Source organism: Cervus elaphus, chromosome 12 (genome assembly GCF_910594005.1).
Source record: "Cervus elaphus chromosome 12, mCerEla1.1, whole genome shotgun sequence".
NCBI lineage: Eukaryota > Metazoa > Chordata > Mammalia > Artiodactyla > Cervidae > Cervus > Cervus elaphus.
In genome coordinates, this window is record NC_057826.1 from 21562523 (window position 1) to 21584523 (window position 22001).

The 22001-nt window shown below is 40.0% G+C and overlaps 1 protein-coding gene across 3 annotated transcripts in view; it reads left to right on the forward strand.

Moving 5' to 3' along the window:
- Positions 1 to 22001, forward strand: part of DCAF5 (DDB1 and CUL4 associated factor 5) — a 91871-nt gene that overhangs the window by 15803 nt on the left and 54067 nt on the right. For 2 of the 3 annotated variants that reach the window (XM_043918833.1, XM_043918835.1), the window contains exons 2-5: positions 8920 to 9063; positions 10793 to 10829; positions 11791 to 11930; positions 13723 to 13852. In XM_043918833.1, the coding sequence (XP_043774768.1) occupies positions 8920 to 9063; positions 10793 to 10829; positions 11791 to 11930; positions 13723 to 13852 (451 nt within the window). The remainder of the gene's footprint in view (positions 1 to 8919; positions 9064 to 10792; positions 10830 to 11790; positions 11931 to 13722; positions 13853 to 22001) is intronic. The other variant, XM_043918834.1, reaches the window with a different exon arrangement.

Consider the following 22001-nt stretch of genomic DNA (forward strand, 5'->3'; position numbering starts at 1 on the left):
GAGCAGAGTAATAGCAGAAGTATTTCTCCTGTGGCTACTTATTTATAGTGAACAGCAAAATTCATGTGATACCACCTTCTCTCTCCACCCCTGCCTGCACTTGCCATTTGATTTTTTTTTCTCCCTAATTTCAGTTTAGTTCAGTCGCTCAGTCATGTCTGACTCTGCAACCCCATGGACTACAGCATGCTGTGCCTCCCTGTAAACTGAGTAAACCCTGAGTAAACTCCCGGAGTTTACTCAAACTCATGTCCATTGAGTCGGTGATGCCATCCAACCATCTCATCGTCTGTTGTCCCCTTCTCCTCCAACTTTCAATCTTCCCCAGCATCAGGGTCTTTTCCATTGATCCAGTGAGTCAGTTCTTCACATCTGGTGGCCAAAGTATTGGAGTTTCAGCTTCAACATTAGTCCTTCCAATGAATATTCAAGACTGATCTCCTTTAGGATGGACTGGTTGGATCTGCTTGCAGTCCAAGGGACTCTCAAGAGTCTTCTCCAGCACCACAGTTCAAAAGCATCAGTTTTTCAGCGCTCAGCTTTCTTTACAGTCCAACTCTCACATCCATACATGACTATTGGAAAAACCATAGCTTTGACTAGACGGGCTTTGTTGGCAAAGTAATATCTCTGCTTTTTAATATGCTATCTAGGTTGGTCATAACTTTCCTTCCAAGGAGTAGGCGTCTTTTAATTTCATGGCTGCAGTCACCATCTGCAGTGATTTTGGAGCCCAAAAAATAGTCTGCCACTGTGTCCACTGTTTCCCCATCTATTTGCCATGAAATGATGGGATCAGATGCCATAATCTTAGTTTTCTTAATGTTGAGTTTTAAGCCAACTTTTTCACTCTCCTCTTTCCCTTTCATCAAGAGACTCTTTAGTTCTTCGCTTTCTGCCATAAGGGTGTTGTCATTTGCTTATCTGAGGTTATTGATATTTCTCCCGGCAATCTTGATTCCAGCTTGTGCTTCACGCAGCCCAGCGTTGCTCATGATGTACTCTGCATATAAGTTAAATAAGCAGGGTGACAGTATATAGCCTTGACTTACTCCTTTCCCGATTTGGAACCAGCTTGTTGTTACATGTCCAGTTCTTTTTTTTTTTTTTTTTTTTAATTTTTTTATTAGTTGGAGGCTAATTACTTCACAACATTTCAGTGGGTTTTGTCATACATTGATATGAATCAGCCATAGATTTACACTTATTCCCCATCCCGATCCCCCCTCCCATCTCCCTCTCCACCCGATTCCTCTGGGTCTTCCCAGTGCACCAGGCCGGAGCACTTGTCTCATGCATCCCACCTGGGCTGGTGATCTGTTTCACCATAGATAGTATACATGCTGTTCTTTTGAAACATCCCACCCTCACCTTCTCCCACAGAGTTCAAAAGTCTGTTCTGTATTTCTGTGTCTCTTTTTCCGTTTTGCATATAGGGTTATCGTTATCACCTTTCTAAATTCCATATATATGTGTTAGTATGCTGTAATGTTCTTACATGTCCAGTTCTAACTGCTGCTTCCTGACCTGCATACAGATTTCTCAAGAGGCAGGTCAGGTGGTCTGACAGTCCCATCTCTGTAAGAATTTTCCACACTTGGTTGTGATCCACACAGTCAGAGGCTTTGGCATAGTCAATAAAGCAGAAATAGATGTTTTTCTGGAACTCTCTTGCTTTTTTGATAATCCAACGGATGTTGGCAATTTGATCTCTGGTTCCTCTGCCTTTTCTACATCCAGCTTGAACATCTGGAAGTTCACGGTTCACATATTGCTGAAGCCTGGCTTGGAGAATTTTGAGCATTACTTTACTAGTGTGTGAGATGAGTGCAATTGTGCTGTAGTTTGAGCATTCTTTGGCATTGACTTTCTTTGGGATGGGAATGAAAACTGACCTTTTCCAGTCCTGTGGTCACTGCTGAGTTTTCCAAATTTGCTGGCATGTTGAGGGCAGCACTTTCACAGCATCATCTTTTAGGATTTGAAATAGCTCAACTGGAATTCCATCACCTCCACTAGCTTTGTTTGTAGTGATGCTTCCTAAGGCCTACTTGACTTCGAATTACAGGATGTCTGGCTCTAGGTGAGTGATCCCACCATCATGATCATTTGGGTCGTGAAAATCTTTTTTGTATAGTTCTTTTGTGTATTCTTGCCACCTCTTCTTAATAACTTCTGCTTCTGTTAGGTTCATACAATTTCTGTCCTTTGTTGTGCCCATCTTTGCATGAAATGTTCCCTTGGTATCTCTAATCTTCTGGAAGAGATCTCTAGTCTTTCCCATTCTGTTGTTTTCCTCTACTTCTTTGCACTGATCACTGAGGAAGACTTTCTTACCTCTCCTTGCTATTCTTTGGAACTCCGCATTCAAATGAGTATATCTTTCCTTTTCTCCTTTGCTTTTTGCTTGTCTTCTTTTCACAGCTATTTGTAAGGGCTCCTCAGACAGCCAGTTTGCCTTCTTTTTCTTGGGGGTAGTCTTGATCCCTGTCTCCTGTACAGTGTCATGAACCTCCGTCCATAGTTCTTCAGGCACTCTGTCTATCAGATATAATCCCTTGAATCTATTTGTCACTTCCACTGTATAATCTTAAGGGATTCGATTTAGGTCATACCTGAATGGTCTAGTGATTTTCCCTACTTTCTTCAATTTAAGTCTGAATTTGGCAACAAGGAGTTCATGATCTGAGCCACAGTCAGCTCCCGGTCTTGTTTTTGCTGAGTGTGTAGAGTTTCTCCATCTTTGGCTGCAAAGAATATAATCAGTCTGATTTCGGTATTGACCATCTGGTGATGTCCATGTGTAGAGTCTTCTCTTGCATTGTTGGAAGAGTTCTCTAATTTAGGAACTGTCATTAGACCCTAGTTTTGTGACCTTGGACAAATCACCCAGTTTTAACTTCTCCGTGGTCTAATTGCATGCAGCCTGCACTGAAGCCTGCGCTCAGCCTGCAAAAATCAAGGTGCTGTCTTCTCTGAAAACATTGGGAGATATGGCTGACTTAAGCCTGTACTCCTCTGGCTGAGTAGTGGCTTTCTTTTAAACAAGGTTGTGTAATCTCTCCTCTGCTATTTAATCTGGCAAGTTTTTCTCATTTGCTTTGCTGACTGGCCCCTGTATACTAAGAGGCTGCACTGTGGTAAGTGGTAAGGAGCACCATCTCTGGAGACAGGTTACTTGGATTCAGATCCCAGCTCACAATTTTGGTTGCTTTGTACCTTCAGGTTACTTAGTTTTTCTGTAGTTTCATCTGGATAATAAGGATAATACCTGATTCATAGGGTTACTAAGAGGATTAGAAGATTCACTACATGTAAAACCCTTAGGATAGTCCCTCACCCAGAGTAAGTTTAACTGATGTTAGCTATTGTTTTAGTTCAAATAGCATAATAATTAGCTAACATATTAGCTAACATTTATCTACCTGTATTATTTATCAGGCAGTGGGCCAAGCCCTTCATGCAGATTATTCCTAACGTGTGTTTGTCCCTCAGTCATGTCCAACTCTTTGCAATCCCATGGACTGTAGCCCGCCAGGCTCCTCTGTCCATGGGATTTGCCAGCAAGAATACTGGAATGGGTTGCCATTCCCTTCTCCAGAGGATCTTCCCGACCCAGGGATCAAGCACATTGCAGGCAGATTCTTTACCATCTGAACCACCAGGGAAGTCCAGTAACACTGTAGACAATAGGTAGAGTTATTTTCTCAGTTTTGCAGATTAGAGGATATAATTTAGAGAGGTTACATAACCTGTGTAAAGGTACATAGGTGGGACAATCAATCTCTGCCTTTTTTGAACTGGCCAGATGACTCACAGAGACAGAAATGTGGAGACCGTAGAGCTGTTTTCATGCTCTAAACTGACGCATCCTCGGTTCATCAGCTCTCCTTAGCTTTTTGGGGTCAGAAATTTGGGCACAGCCGTTCTGCTCCCTCTACTGGCTAAAAAGCAGCCCAACAATTTCAGATGATGGTTCAGTTTGTATCCTTTGTGTTTTTTGCCAACACATGGTTGAAAAGTGTTATCTTTGTACAGGGCTCTTAATACCTTGCCTAAGGAAATGGGGCCGGGTGGGGGAGAATGTGCACCTTGCATCTTCTGACACTGACCTTGAGGGCAAGCAGAGGAAGCAGGCCTGTCATAATGATAGTTTCTGCCTCAGTGATTCCAATCTCCTGTGGACTTGGGCTGCCATTATCATTTTAGGTATTAAGGACACATCATTTTAAATGATCCCAAGGCACTCTACAAATAACCATTCATGTTAAATCACCGAGTATTTATTTTGTAAAATTAAATCCAAAATGAGCATTAACGATAAATCTGGGTGATAGGGGAAGGTTCTTTCGTTGAGAATGGTTATGACTTTGAGTGCATAGGTGTAGATATTATTTCCTTTTTTATTGAACTTTGTTTTTTTTAATGCTACTGCAGTTCAAAAGAGGTGGTGCTGCCGGCAGAGAGAAGTTGTGCTGCCTGTTCATATCTTTTTTTTTTTTTAATTATTTATTTATTTTACTTTACAACATTGTATTGGTTTTGCCATACATTGACATGAATCTGCCATGGGTGTACATGTGTTCCCCATCCTGAACCCCCCTCCCAACTCTCTCCCCATCCCATCCCTCTGGGTCATCCCAGTGCACCAGCCCCAAGCATCCTGCGTATTCATATCTTAGTGAAACACAGAGGTGCCCTCAGTTATATTTCTTTTCTATGGATATCTCAGCACATCCTGGAGAGTTTTATTTTCTCTTTCTATCACTAACATTAATATATATATATATATATAGGGACGTCCCTGGTGGTCCAGTGATTAAGTCTTCACCTTTCAATACAGGGGATGAAGTTTGATCCCTGATTGGGGAGCTAAGATCCCACATGCCCCCTGACCAAAGCATAAAAAAGGATACAATATTGTAACAAATTCAATAAAGACTTTAAAAATTGTCCACATCAAAAAAAAACACCTTTATATATATTTTAAATTTTTTGATAATGTGCAAGCATATACAAAAATGTAGTATATCCATCTATAACAATTAACATTTTATCACCTATTCACCTCCATTTTTTTCTGGAATATTTTAAAGGAACTTCCAGACATTCACCACTTAACCCCATTAGAGAATGCATCCTTAACTGATAAGAAGTATTTTTTCTTTTTTAACATGACCACAATACCATTACTATACCTAAAAGATATAATAGTGTCATGCAATATTTAAATAGGAAGAGAGATAATGAATTTGACAGTGTATTGGTTCGTTGGTAAATTTGCTTCTAATCTTAGTTTTTTAAAAAAGAAAATTTTACACATACATTTGAGGTCCCCTTTTACTGTTTGTGTTTATTCTTAAATAATATGGTAGCGTTTTGCATATTTATATATACTTAATGTTTTCCTTTACATATCCTTCTGAAACCTGTTTTTATTAAAATTAGGTTTTCAAAGTTTATTCACTTTGGTACATGTACCTAGCTCATTTTAAATGCTGTGTAGTGGTTCCACTGAGCTTAGATTTCATTTGTATTTTCATCCTAATTGTTTTTATTGTTTATATATCGATGGATATTTATGTTATCTATTTTTTTCTTTGCTATTATGAACAGTGAGGCAGTGGACATTCTTGTACGTTTCTTTGTGCCATTTTGAAAGAAGAGATCTATAACTTATATTTCTCTCATTACTATAGAGGTTGAGATCCTCTATAATATCTGTTTGCCATTTGATTTTCCTTTTCTGTGAGTTGTCATGTTTGCCTCTTTTCCTACTGGTTTTCAAAATTGATTTGTAAAAATTCTCGTGTATTCTTCAAAATAAGCCATGATCAGTTTCGTGTGTTGCTACTAGAATCTTTATCATTTCAGGCAGTCCCTTCTTGGTCCCTGTCTCTGCTCCCTCTGTTCAACTCCAGTTAAGTTGATTTCTGTTTTTATTCCTGTGGTCCTTTGTTTTATTCTTACCTACTGGGTTTTGAGTTGTGCTACCAAGGCAGAGAATCCCTTCAGTTGTCCATCAACTGAATTTGCTTTGTTGGTTATGGTTTGTTTTTCGTTTTGTAATGCAAACAAGCTAGAATAGTGGTTAAGAAAATGAGGACTATGGAGTCTTTTAACTATTTCCTTTTGAATCTTGAAAGTGAAAGTGAAAGTCGCTCAGTCCTGTCTGATTCCTTGTGACCCCGTGGACTGTACAGTTCATGGAATTCTCCAGGCCAGAGTACTGGAGTGGGTAGCTGTTCCCTTCTCCAGGGGATCTTCCCAACCCAGGGATCGAACCCAGGTCTCCGGCATTGCAGGTGGATTCTTTACCAGCTGAACCACCAGGGAAGCCCTTTGAATCGTGACTTAACCAACCACTTTATTTACTGTTGTTACCTTGGCAAGTTACTTAACTCCTCTTGTAGTCGACTTTATAGTTCATAAAACCCATGAGAGTAGAGCTATTACGATCCGAGGTATGTATTTGATCAGAGAGATTAGATTAGAAACATGAGTATGTGGAAGAAATATGTGGGCCTCTTTATCTTTTAATTTGCACTTTTGATAGAGAAGTGGGCACAGAAAAATATTTCTCTAAGATACAAAGTAGCAAAAACAGTGCCAAGTCCCTGACCTGTGGCCTCAAGTGGTGGGGGAAAACAGAAAGAGTAGAAACTATGTAGAACTAAAGTGCCCATGGCTTGTCCAAATCTATGAATAGGGAGGAAAACCCCTTTATGCCATTTTTCATTAAAATAAAGCAAACAAAACCCCAAACTTTATTTTCATGACTTTATAAGAGAGATGGAATTTAAATAACCATCCCAGGCCAGCCTAGTTGAATTAGGCAAATCATAAACAAAGAACATCGTGGGTCTTAGTTAAGGGATCATTCTGGTAGACAAATGAAATACTTTGGAAGAGGACACAACTTGATTTTGACCAACAATGGAAGGAAGAAGAATCCCAAGAAACAAAGGAACTCAGGGAATGAAGGCAGCTTCTTTCTAGAGGAGGGAGAATAAGTTTGATTTGGCTACTATATTTTCTACTCTTTTTTTTTTTTAACTAAAAGAGGAAATATGTTTATGGCAAAATGTCAAGTAGTAAAGGAAGGTATAAAGTAATAATTAAAACATAATGATTTACCTACAGTATATAACCAAAGAACAGAAAGTAGGGGCTTGAACAAATATTTATACATCCATATGCTCTTAGCAATGCTATGCACAATAGCCAAAAGGTGGAAACAATCTAAATATCTATAGATGGATGAATGAACTTAAAAAAAATTATGGTATGTGTGTAATGAAATATTACTCAGCCTTACAAAGAATGAAATTCTGATATGTGCTACCATATGGATGAACCTTCAAGATGTTATGCTAAGTGAATAAGCCAGACACAAAGGGACAGATATTATATGATTCCATTTATATGGGAGTACCTAGAGTAATCAGATTCATAGAGGTAGAAAGTAAAATGATGGTTACTGAGCATTGGGAAGAGATATCGTTTATTGGGTGCAGAATTTTAGTTTGAGATGATGTAAAAGTTCTGGAGATGGATAATGGTGATGTTTGCACAACACTGCAAATATACCTAATGACACTGAATTGTACACTCATAAATGATTAAAATTCTGCATTTTCTGTTATATATATTTTATCACAATGAAAAGTCTCCCAGCAGCTCTAGCCTAGAAGTGGTGTCCACTGAAAACAACTTCTTGTACAGTCATCTAGATATTCAAATACAGGCATAGACGTGCAAGCATAAGCATGTTAAGTCAGTGTCTACTCTTTGGGGCATTCACTTAGGTGCTAGAAATTCTGCAGTGAACAAAGCTGACAAGGTTCCTGCTGTCATGGAGCTTTTTAAAAATTTGTTTTACACAAAAGGATGTTGGTATGCATACTGTTTTACACTTTGTGTTTTTCCCCTGACAGAGACCTTTGGTCATCTTTCTGTGTTAGTTCTTATAGACTTACTGATTCAGTGGTTGCATCTAGTGGTACACTCTTGTATGATTGTGATACAGTTTGTAGCTATTATATTGAATGGAGAAGAGGAGGCAGAAGTATAGAACTTACTATTTTTCTGCCCTGTTGTAAGTTACATTTTTATTAGGAATTGAATATAGGCTTATTATAAAAAGTCAAGCCGTGCCAAATCTATAAAAGTAAAAGCTTTCTAACATGTATTCTACCTCTCTTTTAATCCTACTCACTGGAAGTAGTAAACCCTTTTTAACAGTCCATTGTTCATCCTTCCAGACATGTATAATGCATTTGCAAAAATAAAGAATATGTAGAACATGTATCTTCTCATTCTCTAGGAGCTGGCCCATGCAGTAGAATATTGCTCATTCTACTCAGACTGTAGAGAGTTGTGCAGAGGAAAGAGCTGGACTGAGCTTCATGAGAGCCAAGTTCTGTCTTGATCCTGCTGCTGTGACAGGCAATTCCTCAGTTATCCTTTGTCTGGTGTCCCATAGTTAATGATATCTCATCAAAGAGAGTGCTTTGGAAACTATTACGCTTTAAATTTTGGGGAAATTTCTTTAGCGTTCTTTGATTGCAAGCAGTAGAAAGCAACTCAGGTTCTGCTAGACCAGAAAAAAGTGGGGGAACATTAGTGGAAGAATTTTAGGTAGCAGATGAAGAAATGTGTAAATGACTGGGTCTCTGGAAATTCAGGAATTTCTGTGTGTCTGTTCAAGATGTAATTCCTGGGGAAAAGTGAGTGACTTAGAGGTCACATGTCCACTGATGATTAATGGGGTAGAGTCCTGGGTTTATGTGCCTCATCAGAGTCTCACGGAGGTGGGGAGATGCAGTTTTGAAAGGTATGGGATTCAGGCTGGCGAAATGAAACGTCAGCCTTGAAACACCAGCTGTTCTAACCCTAGATTCTTGCTCCCCTCTCAAGGAGGAGATGATCGCCGGGTTCTACTATGGCACATGGAACAAGCTATCCACTCCAGAGTTAAGCCCATACAGCTGAAAGGAGAGCATCATTCCAACATTTTTTGCCTGGCTTTCAACAGTGGGAACACCAAAGTATTCTCTGGAGGTGAGCAGAAGGGTGATTTCCCCTTGGGAAATTGACTGTGGCTGGGATTTCAGATAAAGGAGTGCTAAAATTACTTCTAATTTTCTTTCCTTCAGCCTATTGAGTTGTGGAAATATTGGTTTCCTATAGCTTGTCTTCTCTGTATGATAGCAGATTAGATACACATATCAGACTAATGTCTGTCTGTCCTTTCTCTCTTTTGCTCTTGTTTCTATCTTTTTCGGTAGAAAACTTCACATTGCAGTCTGGTACACAGACACATATTAGAAAGAGTACTTAATTTTACTATGTGTGACTCACTCTGATTTTTCTTTTTCTATTCTATTTTGTTTTTAAAGATTTTAAAGGTTGTGATTCCAGTCGGTATTATGACCCATTAGTGGCTCCATGAAAACATGTTATGTTGGGGTATAACTGGAATGGCTTGCCGGCAAGCCAGCCTCTTGATGGCATCCATTAATCACACTCCTCTCTGACCACTACATTTCTAGGCCTAACCTCTCTTCTGCTTGCATGGTAGCTCAAACGGTAAAGAATCTTCCTGCAATGCAGGAGACCTGCATTCCGTTCCTTGGTTGCCCTGGAGAAGGGACTGGCAACCCACTCCAGTATTCTTGGCTGGAGAGTTCCATGGACAGAGGAACCTGGCAGGCTACAATCCATGGGATCACAAGGAGTCAGGCACGATTGAGCGACTAACACTTTCTCTTCTGCACTGCAGATTTCCCCACTGGATATCTACCTTGTGTTCCAAATGTAGTTTAAATGCAGCAGATCTAAAACTAAGATTTTAGTTCTTCTCACCTGCACAAATATTTCCTCTTGTTTCATGGATTCCCTTTCTCAGTTATTATCACCATTCAAGTATTTATCTAAATTTTTAGGTTTAACTTTTAAGGAACTGCTGACATTGAAGCATTTTCAATCTATAAAAATGACAATTTAACATGGTTCAATCTAATAGAAATCTCAAATTCAGTGTCAAACGTGCCTTTCTGTCATTTTTACATCTTGTAAGTCACCAGCTATTAATATTTTGAAAGCCTCATATTCATCCTTTAGTTTCTGTTCTGTTGCTGTACCTACTGCTCTGATTGAGGTTCTCATTTTTGGCCTAGACTACTGTAGTGTCCTTCTGTGATTTCTGCTACCAGTATCTCCTTACTCATTGGTTATACAAGTTTTCTTTGAAAAGATGATGAAGATGTGAATAGTAGCAAATATTTGTTGGGGGGGCCTAGTTCTAATCTGAATGCTTTAACACTTTTATCTTCACAATTACTATGAAGTAGACACAACTATTCCTATTTTCCTGAGACATGGAAAAGTTACAGATATTATTCCAGGTCTCATGGATAAAATGAATGTTTTGTTTTTTAAAAAAAAAAAAAACAACACTAGCTTGGAATAGTTGATTGATTTGCCAATAATCACTTACTCTTTTCCTGAAGAGCCATTGTTTTGTTTTTGTTTTTTTAATCATTCATTGGATAATGCATTTTGGAGATTGCTTTTTGTTATTTTTAGTTGCTATTACGTTTTTTAAAATTCTCTATAAGTATATTCTATCCTTAATGATTTTTATAAACTTTCTTCTAATTAGCACTCTTAATTTTTATTAACACTGACTTTGTCCATTTGTTTTCCCTGAAATCTTTAACATACTGAATTGTAATATGAATGGGACCACTTTGCAGGAATTGTCAAATGTCTGCTTTTTCCCTTACAGGAAATGATGAGCAAGTTATCCTCCATGATGTTGAAAGGTAAATAGATTGTTGATATGTGAAAGTGATTAACTCTGTTTTTCATATGAAGAAAGGCAGATATCTCTTTAGACCAAAATAGTTCTTCTTTTTTTGAAGTAAATAGCATAAAATCAACTGTCTTTTGCTGAAAAAAAAGATTTCAGTAATAGTTTTCAAATTAAATTTTGATTTATAAAAAGATATACAAAGTTGATATAAAATTATAGTTTCCTGGTGAAATTTTAAAGGGTGAGGTTAGAGAGGTTAGAAGGGAAGGAAACACTTAACCCTCACAGTAATTTTATGAGGCAATGCTGTTATGATCTCAATTAGGAAACTGAGGCATGGAGATGTTAGGTAACTTAAGGTCAAGTGATGTTAGGATCTGAACTGAGGCAGCCTGGCTTTGGGGCCAGGTATTTTGTCACATGCCAGACATCAGGAATTCCTCTTCTTCCCTTGCTGGCATCAGGGCTGCTTTATTGTTTGCCCTCACTTCTTGGAAATCCAGCACCACTCCCCAAGTCTGTACACAAGCAGATGCATTCTATAGTAAGTCAAAACATGAAACTCATATGTCGAGTCACTTTTTTTTGGCGGGCACGTGGTGGGGAGGAGTACAGTGGGGATCTTAGTTCCACAACCAGGGATTGAACCTGGGCCCTGGCAGTGTGAAAGCCTCAAGTCCTGACCACTGGACTGCCAGGGAATTCCCTTGAGTCACTTTTAAATACGCTCAGTTAGTGCAAAAAACAATCTTCTTGTGAGGTCTTGTCTCTTTAATAATACCTTTTTCTTTTAACCTGAAAGTTGAATACTACTTTTTACTTTTTAGTAAATGTAATATCCTTGGGGTTTAGCTGGGTTGATTTTCTCCTGGAAATGAAAAGCTTCATTTTAGGAACTAGAGGGCTGGGACTCTGCACTATTTTTGTGTGAATGTGTATGCCTGTGTGCCTCTCTCTGCTCTGTCTCTCAGCAGTGAGACCTTAGATGTGTTCGCTCATGAAGATGCGGTGTATGGCTTGTCAGTGAGCCCTGTGAATGACAACATTTTTGCCAGCTCCTCCGATGATGGCCGGGTTCTCATCTGGGACATCCGGGAATCCCCCCATGGAGGTAGGGCCCTGTGCACAAAGTAGTTGGACTGTGCTTCAAAGAGTTTGACGTCAGCTTCAGCAGGGATCCAGTTTATGACTTGAGGAACCTGGGCGGAAGTGCTGCAGAGGGAGAGGAAACTCACACGGGGGCATAACTGTGTGTCTCTGGAGGTCCTGTGCTGCCCCCCAGTAGTCAGTGAGGCTCCTTGGCCAGTGGTCTTCCAGCCACTTGTGACCCGCGGGCCTTTGCACGAGTGTAAACACCACAGTATCTTGTTGTGTAGTGGCCCCAAGGAACAGAAGGTGTGGAGCCTCGTTTGTGGAGGGTAGCCACAAGGGCCGTGGGTGCGCGGTGCTGAAATGCACACGTTCTGGGTTATTTAAGAGAATGGGGGTGTTGTGCGCTTTGTTGCATCCTAGTTCCAGGGTTGTTGTTTTGCTGGAAGAACCACAGACCCTCACCTTAACTGTGTATAGAAACTTAAAATGATAGCAGATACACTCTGTTTAAGGGGGATTGTCTGGGTGAGTTCCTCTTCTGAATGTTTTCTTTGCATCTCTGAAATGTAAAATGAAGAATTTGTCTTGTTGACTTTCTCTGAAGTTCTTCAGGAAATTCACCTTTTCAGCTCATTTCCTGCAGAGAGATTTCAGTCACTCTGTCTTCAAAGGCCCTTTTCTCCAGCACAGCCTCAGTGCCGCCCACAGCCCCACTCTGGGTGCAGCTGTGTCAGCACCGTAGCTTTGTACCCGAGTTACCATCCTGCCTGCCTCGTCTGGCAGGCTCTGAGTCTTTATTCTATATGCGGAGCATTTCATATGTTGGTCTGTGCTCACTGCTGAGGTTCAGGCTGTAGGAGAAGCTTATTCTCAGGGTCAGGAAGATAAGGTAGCCACAGCAGCATCTGTGATTGAATGGAATGGTTTGCTTCCCGGATGGAATTCTCCTTTGTCTGAACTGCCTCCTGGCTGAGACGATGGAGCGCTCCCTATGCCCTCTCCCCACACAGAGGCCTGTGATGCATCCTGTACGGAATCACAGACTGAGGAGTGCTTTCCGCCTACCGCTTCTAAACAGCTTCCACAGGATTGAGTCCTCCCAGGCAGCAGAGTGGTTCCTTCCTCACCTGGAACCAGCTAGTATATGCAAGAGGCTGCAGGGTTTCTAGGGGAAGTTGATATACATAGGAGCTGGCTGGATGCAAGAGAAGTTCAAGTATTAGATGTCTCTTTTTTTTCTTTTTGAAGAATTCCAACATTGGAAATGAAATCTTAAAATTCTAGACTGAAGCCATTTTCTTTTCAATTTAGGGAGCAATATTACCAGAAGGAACAACTGCACTGTTATTTTAAGTCTATATAGTTATAAAACTTAATTTCTAAAGCTGATTAAATTTGGATTAAGGTATAATAATCCTACCAGTAATTGAGTGTGAATTTTTTTTAGCTCATGAGGAATTCAGTTTTACTTACTGTGAAACAGCTTACCTTCCTGGTTACAATGACCATTTTTGTTTTGTTACAGGATCTAAATAGGTGCTATGTGTATTTCTCAGTATTATAGCTTAAACTTTGTGCATATGTGTTTAAGTTGCTGTTTTCAGACTTTCTGTGTACAGAGGGTATGTGCCAGGACTCGTGGGGACTTTGTCAGTAAGCATGCTAGTGGGATGATGTACTGCGTTGGGTTCCAGCCTCCGGGGGTAGTTGTTAAAGGCTGTGCTCCTCCTTGCCTTCACAGTCCTCCTTGTCTACCTGCCATTGGCCCAGAAGTGCCTGAAGTGGACTGATCAGAATTTTTCTCTTCACAGAGCCCTTCTGCCTGGCCAACTATCCATCAGCCTTTCACAGTGTCATGTTTAACCCTGTGGAGCCCAGGTTATTGGCCACAGCCAATTCAAAGGAAGGAGTGGGACTCTGGGATATTCGAAAACCTCAGAGGTGAGCTCCTTTTATTCAGAAGGTGTTAACGCTTTTCCCTGCCTCAACTCTCAAGAAATATAATCAGCCAGCACGTGTTGTGGGAACCTGGTTGGCAGTTGATCTCAGTTGGACATCTCCTAACGTATCCTGGTTTCTTTGAAACCAGGAGAACTCTATTCCCAAGGGGCAGGCAGTGTGAGATATCCACACTCCTTGCTAAGAAGGAGTCATAAATTGTAATCTGGGCTCTAGACAGGATCAGTTCTAGGCAAACTTTGCAATGGGAAAGCCTTGCTTTAGCACTACCTTCTATCTTTAGGTCCACAGTTCCCCAGATGCATGGAAGGGGAATTATAGTGATTTATTAAACTCATTACTACTGAACTGGGGATTTTTAACCCCAGACTGAAGGAGATATGAACTTCAGGAGAACTGTGAACTCCCAAATTGCATGGAAATTATATTGTGTATTCAACTAAGTGTGTTTTTTGTGAGGAGGAAGTTTTTGTTTTTGTTTTTTTTTCTTTCAGTTTCTCAAAAGGACCAGTGACTACAACAGTAAAGGTTAAGAGCTACCACTGCAGTGTTAGGGGATGTGTTCCCCTTGTGTTTGCACTATTAAAGAGTACACTTAGGACAATTCTGAGCTGATGATTGAAATCACTTATGGGGGAATTTCAGACATCATTAAGAGAAATATGTGGATGGGGCAAGTAGGAACCTCTTTCATGTTTCTTAAATCCCACGGGGGAGAGATGACCTTTTATGGCACCTATGACCTTTTATGGCACATAAAGCCAAACCTTGCTTTATGAAAGATTCGCATGCATTGCTAGCTCTTCTGAAAATTCCACATGGCAGTAACTTCCCACTTTAAGGTACTATTGCAGAATAGTATCATGCAGAGTAAACAAGGTAATGGTTTATTTCATGGGCCTCAGGTGAAAGGGGCAATTAAGTACAGAGGATTATCTTCCTTGGTGATTTTTCAGTCCTAGCTAATTCTCTCCATGGGGCAGTCTGATGAGGTTGGAACTGTGGGATCCCAGAAGGGGATCCCTGGTGTTGAGCGGGCATCCCTGAGGCTCCGTCAGGCAGCAGAGATTTCCCCTGCTCTCCGTTGCATGTGCACCTGGCTCTTCCTTTTCCATGTGACGGGAATGCGTGTAGTGGCAGGACCGCTGTGGTGCCTTTGCACCGTGTGCTTAGGGAGGCCTGTCCTCTGCCACGAAGACAGTCTCCTGTGTTTAGCTTTAGCATTCTCTCCACTTTGCGCTCTTCAGGAGCAACTGTTCTGCCTTGTCCATATCACAAAAGGCAGAATTTGGAATAACGATGCCAGCTTTCTCCCAGCCTGCTATCTCCTGTGCTGAGAATGAATGGCTGGCGACGGGAGTGAGGCCTGAGCTATTCATCCCCAGTGGGAAGCTTGAGAAGCTCGTGATGGCAGCAGTGTCTTGAGAGAAGAGGGCGGTTGAATGTTAATGCTTCTCCCGAGTTTCCTCCACCAGCTTCCTACTGTGCATTGTATTTGGGCCCTCCTTCCCTTTCTACTTATCCCTTCACTAAACATGGCTTCTTTCTCTTTAAAAAAAAATTCTAAGTGAGATTTCTGCTATATTTTTATAGTAACACTTACTAAATTTAGGGTCTGTATCCAGACAAACGTAAAGAAAAAGATAAAAAGAAGATCCTATCTCAAGCCGATCTTTGTTGCTTGTGTTTTTTAAATGCTTTGTGTCAGTACAGTTCTTCTCTTTGCTGGTCTCTAGTCACTTTCTCCAAAAATAACTACAGTGAACAGTTTCTTAGGTATCTGTCAAGAACAAAGTTTAATGCATATAACTAGCATAAAGAATACATATCCTTAGAAGAATTTAAACTAAAAGGACCACATAATAATACCTTGTTTTCAGCTTTTTTTTTCGATTAATAATATGTCTTGCAGCTTTTTTCACATCAGCACGTAACAGATCTAACATATTCTGTTGATGGCTACTTGGTATTCCATTCATGTGATATACCCAACAACCAGACTTCTTGTTTCCTATTGGGCCGGGATAAACTATGTTTCACTGACCCGGTCACACATATTTGGCCTACCTTTGCAAAATATCTAGGTAATTGCTGCATCAAACAAAGAATGGATGTTTTTACATCATTTTAAAATAAAAATTGTCAAATTTTCCCATCACCAAGAAAGGCTACACTGATTTATAAACCTGTCAACTGTACAAGACCACATATATCTCATTAACACGTAGTCCTTCATTAATCGTCCTTCATTAACACATAAACTGTTACAAGTCTTATGGGGGAAAGTACTATGTTCTAGTTTTGACTACTTCATTTATGCGTAAGGTTATGTGGTTTCTTTGGTAACCTGTAGTTTTCAAAGCCCATGTGGGAGAAGTCATCTAGTAAAGCTAATTGGCATTCTTGACTGGTTGCTTTCTTGGAGTAAAAGGGAGAGCACAATGCAGCAGAGACTAGGATGTTTTTACCTGTTTCTTTCGTCTTTTCTAAGGTTCTATGTGATTTTATGGATACGAGGCAGAGAAAAGCTATGAAATATTCTTGGGGTCCTGTTCTCCACATCCTCTAGTGTTTGGGGATTAAAGTGCGGATCTTTTCTGTTTGAACTTTCTCAGTACAAGTTGGTATGGGGAAAAAGAGACAGCCCTTTGTCTTTTCCATGCGGGATTAATTATGCTGTGTTGCAATGGATGATTTGTCTCCTAACACAGCTGCCTAGAAACCCCAGCCCCCAAATCTTGGGACACTTCTGAATCACCTGGAAGGACAAGCCTCAAACAGGAGAGATGATCTAGTTCAGGGGTACTTTAATGTCTAGGGAGAGATTTTCGAGAATTTGTGAACCCCTTGTAATTGCAGGTAAAAAGCTGTGTGCTTGTGTATCTGAGTGAGCACATGTGGCATTTTTTTCTAGGAACGAGGAGAGCTTTTACCAGGTTCTCACAGAGACCCTTGAATTCCAAGGGGATGAGTCGCTCAGCGTTCTAAAGGTTCTTGATTTAGAGCCTATTGTGGTTCCTTAGCTGACTTCTCAGTAACTTTCAGCTTGTAGTAGCTTGGGTACATCTGTGTGTTCTGGGCCTAATTGAGTGGCCCACTGCTTCCTAGAAACAAATATATCTCCATGGAACAATAAAGGGGTCTCACATCGAATACCTTTTCCTTCCTACCTTACCATAGGGTTAGTTCCATGCTAGAATGGTTTTCCTGCCTTACCCCAAGCCTGAGCTGTGTCTTTCCACTTCAGCAGGTGGCCCATAAGAGTGTGGACAGGTTCACGTTTGTCCCACTGCTGCCCTGAAATAAGCTGGTTAGAGGTCTGGCATTTAGAATAAAGTGTCAGCTTTAGAAGGGACTTCAGTTATCTTCTGATCTGACTTACTTATTTTACAGATTTTAAATGTGGAGGCTGAAGAGCTTGATGGTTTAGAGAGTAGGATCTGAAGTACATCCTGGATACAAAGCCAGGCAGTATACCTTAATGGCCATGGGATCTTGAGCATGTTACTTTACCTCTCAGTGCCTCATAATAATAAATAATAGCTAACATATATTAAACATGACTTGCTGGGGATAATGACAGTTATATGAATAATTCCTTATTTAATCCTATGACAGCCTTATTAAATCGATTCTGTTATTCCTATTTTATTTTATTTTTTTTTAATTTTTTTATTTTTTATTAGTTGGAGGCTAATTACTTCACAACATTTCATATTCCTATTTTAATGATAAAGAAGTCAGGGTACATACAGAGAGGTGAAATAACGTGTGTATATGTGTATTATTTCCTTCCCCCCTTTAAATCAATTAGGGACCCTGTATATCCTAGTTTTCTTTCATCTGTGCTTCCTTGATATAAAACTTTGTCAAAATTCATCTCAAATTTTTCTAATACAGACCTATCCAACTCTAAAGTCTGAATCCTTTAGACTTTCTGCCTCACTTTTCACTGTCTTATGGCCCAGCCCCAGTTTGCACACGACTTTCCAAGTTTTTTGCTCTCTTAACCCTGGAAATCTGAACATGCTATTAATTTTTCTTTGTAAAGTTTTAGAACAGAAGTTGTAAACTAGTTGCCCATAGGCCATATTCAACCCACAGGGATGTTTTATTTGACCTACATGATGTAATAGTGTTTAGAAAATTACACAGAAAAAAATCAAAAATTTCTAATATCTCTTAAAAAAAGTCAAAAGACCTGAAATCATTGGACCTTTATTCTCATGTGGCAACAGCCGAAGCTGAATCACGCACGGGTTCCTCTTAAAACCTGTAGGAAGTGTTACAGGTTCCACCACTCCTTCATGTCTTAACCCAGGTTGTTTCCTTTCATCTATATTACTTCCCTGACCCTGTCATCTTTGGAATTTGAAGGTTTGCTTTGGGGATTTTAGTGCAAATGAGTGGACCCTGGGTAGGTAACTTGAGTATAATGACTGGATAACAAAAAACTTCACATATAGAAGTATAATTGCAGGTTTGGATGAAGTTTCATTCATTTCATGTAAATTGTTTCTGCTGGAATCTTTTCACAACCATCCTCTCCTTTATCACTGCCAATGTCCCAGTTATGATGTCTTGGTTGGTCTATTGCAGTTTTCAGAACTGAGCTCCTTGAACATCCAAAGCATTAAGGAAAAGTGAAGTGTCCCCAGCTGTTACTCTCCTTGTCTCACCATTTTCATTGCCTGTGTTAGCTGTCTGCTCACTCACCTACCTCTCTCCTTTCTCGTGTCTTTATAGTTTCTGTCAGTTTTTGTCAGGAACTATTAGTTATGTGACAGGTAACAATGTCTTGCTTTGACAAGGATAATAAAGAGAGTGGTTCTTTCCCACTCAGTAATAAAACTAGGGCAAGCCAGGAATTCCTGTAGACTTACTTCATAAGCTGGTGCTTCTACGTGTTGTATAAATGGGCAATAAATGCAAATTCCTGCTGTCAAAAAGGACTTGCTTGCTCTTAGTAATTCACCTGGCTTTGGGGCCTAAATATCTGTTCTCTGGGCCTGTGCCAATCCTACTTCTGTTGAGACCAAATTAAGTGCAACTCTGTCTTCTGAACAGCCGGGCAGTCTCTGCCACATTGCCTTTGAGGGCTGCTCATAGTGTTGTGGGAAAATAGAGCCCAAGAGTTCAGCTTCAAAGGCTGGAAAAAAAATCATTCATGCTCTGCTTTCTCTCTCTTCTCTCCCACTCACTCATCTTTACTTTTTATATGAACATATCCAGTGCTCAGGCAAATGTTCCATCTATTGAAACCCATAATAAAAGCTTGTTTTTTCCGTAAAACTGTATTCCTTCCTTAAGTTCTTTATTTTTGTTAATGTCATCATCACTCTTGTAATGATACTGGCTGAAATCCCAGAGTCCCCTATGCCTCTTCTGTTTCTTACTCCCTGTGCCATAACCAGCCTTGCTCTGTGTTAGTGCTGGCCACTTCTCTCAGTTCTTGAAGCCTCTGCCCTATTTCAGGCCCATATTACTCTTTCCACAAGGGGCCGACTTCTAAGGTGTTGGCTGGCTTCTTAACTTGCTCTTGCTTCTGGCACACAGCACGTGTCCTTAAACTTACTTCTGCCATTCCCCCACCCAGGAGCTCTAGAGGCTGCTTCTTATCTTTGTTTATGGCCATATTCCCCAGAACCAGTAATGTGGGATGCTCCAAGAAAAAAGATTTTTTATTTGAGTAATTGAATGGATGACCTAGTTTATGGACAAAATGAAAACTTGTTAAGCAAGCAGTCAACCCCTTCTTTGGTGCCAGTGTCCCTTTTCCCCTTGTAGCTTGTCCTCTACATACAAATACATGTAAAGGAGAATTTATCTTTTCTTTTCCTATTCAAATTCTAGTTACCCTTCAAGGTCCAAGATCAAATGGAAGCCCATCAGTGCAGACCTGCTTGCTGTATCTCCCTGTTACATTCTCTTAAAGCGTCCTTCCTTTTTTCACTCGCTGTGTCCCCAGCACCTAGCCCAGTTTTGGCGCAGAGTACGTGTTGAATGCATGAAGCTTTCCCTCGCTTCTGGCAGAAAGGATCACTCTATCCAGAGCCTCTGTAAAGTGCTTAGGGTCTGTGTCATTCATGTTGCATGTCTTAGTGAAGTGAAGTCGCTCAGTCGTGTCCGACTCTTTTAGTCACCGTTTTTGCCATCATTGATTATCTTTACTATGACTATGTTTTATCTCCAGATAAAAGATTATGTCTTTTCTTTCTAGTGCTCAGGAATTGCTTCTCAGAAAGGAAGCACTTGTCTTAATCTGTACTATTAACTTTTCATGTTTTTCTGTGGATTTTTAAAGACAGGGCCATGTTTTATATCTGTTGCCTAGCACAATGCTTAGAAGTTATGACCTTCAGTAAATAGTGAGTGAGTGCAGTGTTACACTCATCCCCAAATAGTATGTATTTTCAAAACTAGCTCTCTGGTAATGTTTTCATTAACTCCCTGAGTGTAATAGCATGGATCAAAATGTCATCTGTAGAGAATAAACCCTTAGAGGAGGTTGTAAGGGTTCTTGCAGGGCTTTGAACGGTTGTCAATTAGTTAAATTAGCGCTGTAAGGAAGTCAAGAATTCTGGCAAAGTTGCTTTCTAGTGTTTGGGCCACAAGGTGGAGCTCTAGAATCAGCTTCGCTGCAAGAAGACACCAGGGCCCCATTATCCTAACCCAGTAATTCTCAAATTTCAGAGGGCATCAGAATCACCTGGGGAGATTGTTAAAGTGCTGCTTCCTGGAGCCCAGACCCAGAGATTGAGTTGTCGATCCAGGGCCGACCCTGTGAATCTGCCATTTTTTAATACATACCCCAGGCGATTTTGGCAACTTTGCTTATCCTGCAAAGTGGAAGCTGTGATTTTTCAGGGATCTGTGTTGAATTTGCTGCTGTGTTCATTTGGATTCAGGGTCTTCCGGCTTTAGGCCAGAGATTCCCTGTGTCTATTCATCCTCACCAAACACAAATGTACCTTTTATAGCAAGAGGCTTAGCTTTAGACCAGAGCATCTGCGGAATGCCTGGTGAATGGATGGGAGTTGTGGAAGCATGTTCCACTTCATATCCTCCCTTTAATACTTCCCAACTCCTCTTACTCAGGGGGAGGTGATACCACACCCCTAAATCCAGTAGACATTTTTACTTTAAAATCAAGTCTTGACTCTTTCTTTTTAAAAAAACTTTTTATGTTTAAAAATTCTCTCTCTCACCCACACACTGAGAAATAGTAAAATAAACTCTATTACACCTTGGCACCCAGCTTCCATAATTAACCCATGGACAATCTTACTTCATTTATTCTTCCACTGAGATGACTCCCATTTCTGTGTAACTTTGTATTATTTCCTCTGTAAATACTTTAGTATGCATCTCTGAAAGATATTCTTTTTTAAAAATTGAGAAAAAATTCACGATATAAAATTAGCTGTTTTAAAGTGAAAACTTTAGTGGCATTTAGTTCATTCAGTGTTGTGCAACTACCACCTCTATCTAGTTCCAAAGCGTTTTTATCATTCCAAAATAAAACCCATACCCATTAAGCAGTTACTTCCCAGAATACTTCTCCCCTAGTTTTTGGCCACCACCAGTCTGCTTTCTGTATCTGTGGATTTACATGTTATGGCTGTGACCTTTAGTCTGCCTCTTTTATTTAGCATAAAGTTTTTGAGATTCATCCACATTGTAGCATGTATCAGTATAGTATTTCATTCCTCTTTATGGCTGAATAATTTTCTATTGTATGGATGTATATACCACATTTTACTTATCTACCTACTGATGGACATTTGAGTTGTTTCTACCTTTTGGCTATTGTGAATAGTGCTACTAAAATTTATGAATAAGTATTTGAGTACCTGTTTTTGGTTCTTTTGGTTCCATCCCTAAGAGTGTAATTGCTGAATCATATGGTGATCCTATGTTAAACTTTTTGAGGAGCTGCCATATTACTTTCCATGAAAAGATAATTCTTTTAAAAATCATAATATTATTATCATACCTAAAAAATTAACAATAATTCCTTAATACCACTGCACATTTAATATTTACATTTCCTTAATTGCCTCCTGAATGTTACAATTGGTTCTTATGGATCAAGATTTGAATAAGGTCTGTACCAAGCAATTAGTTGACA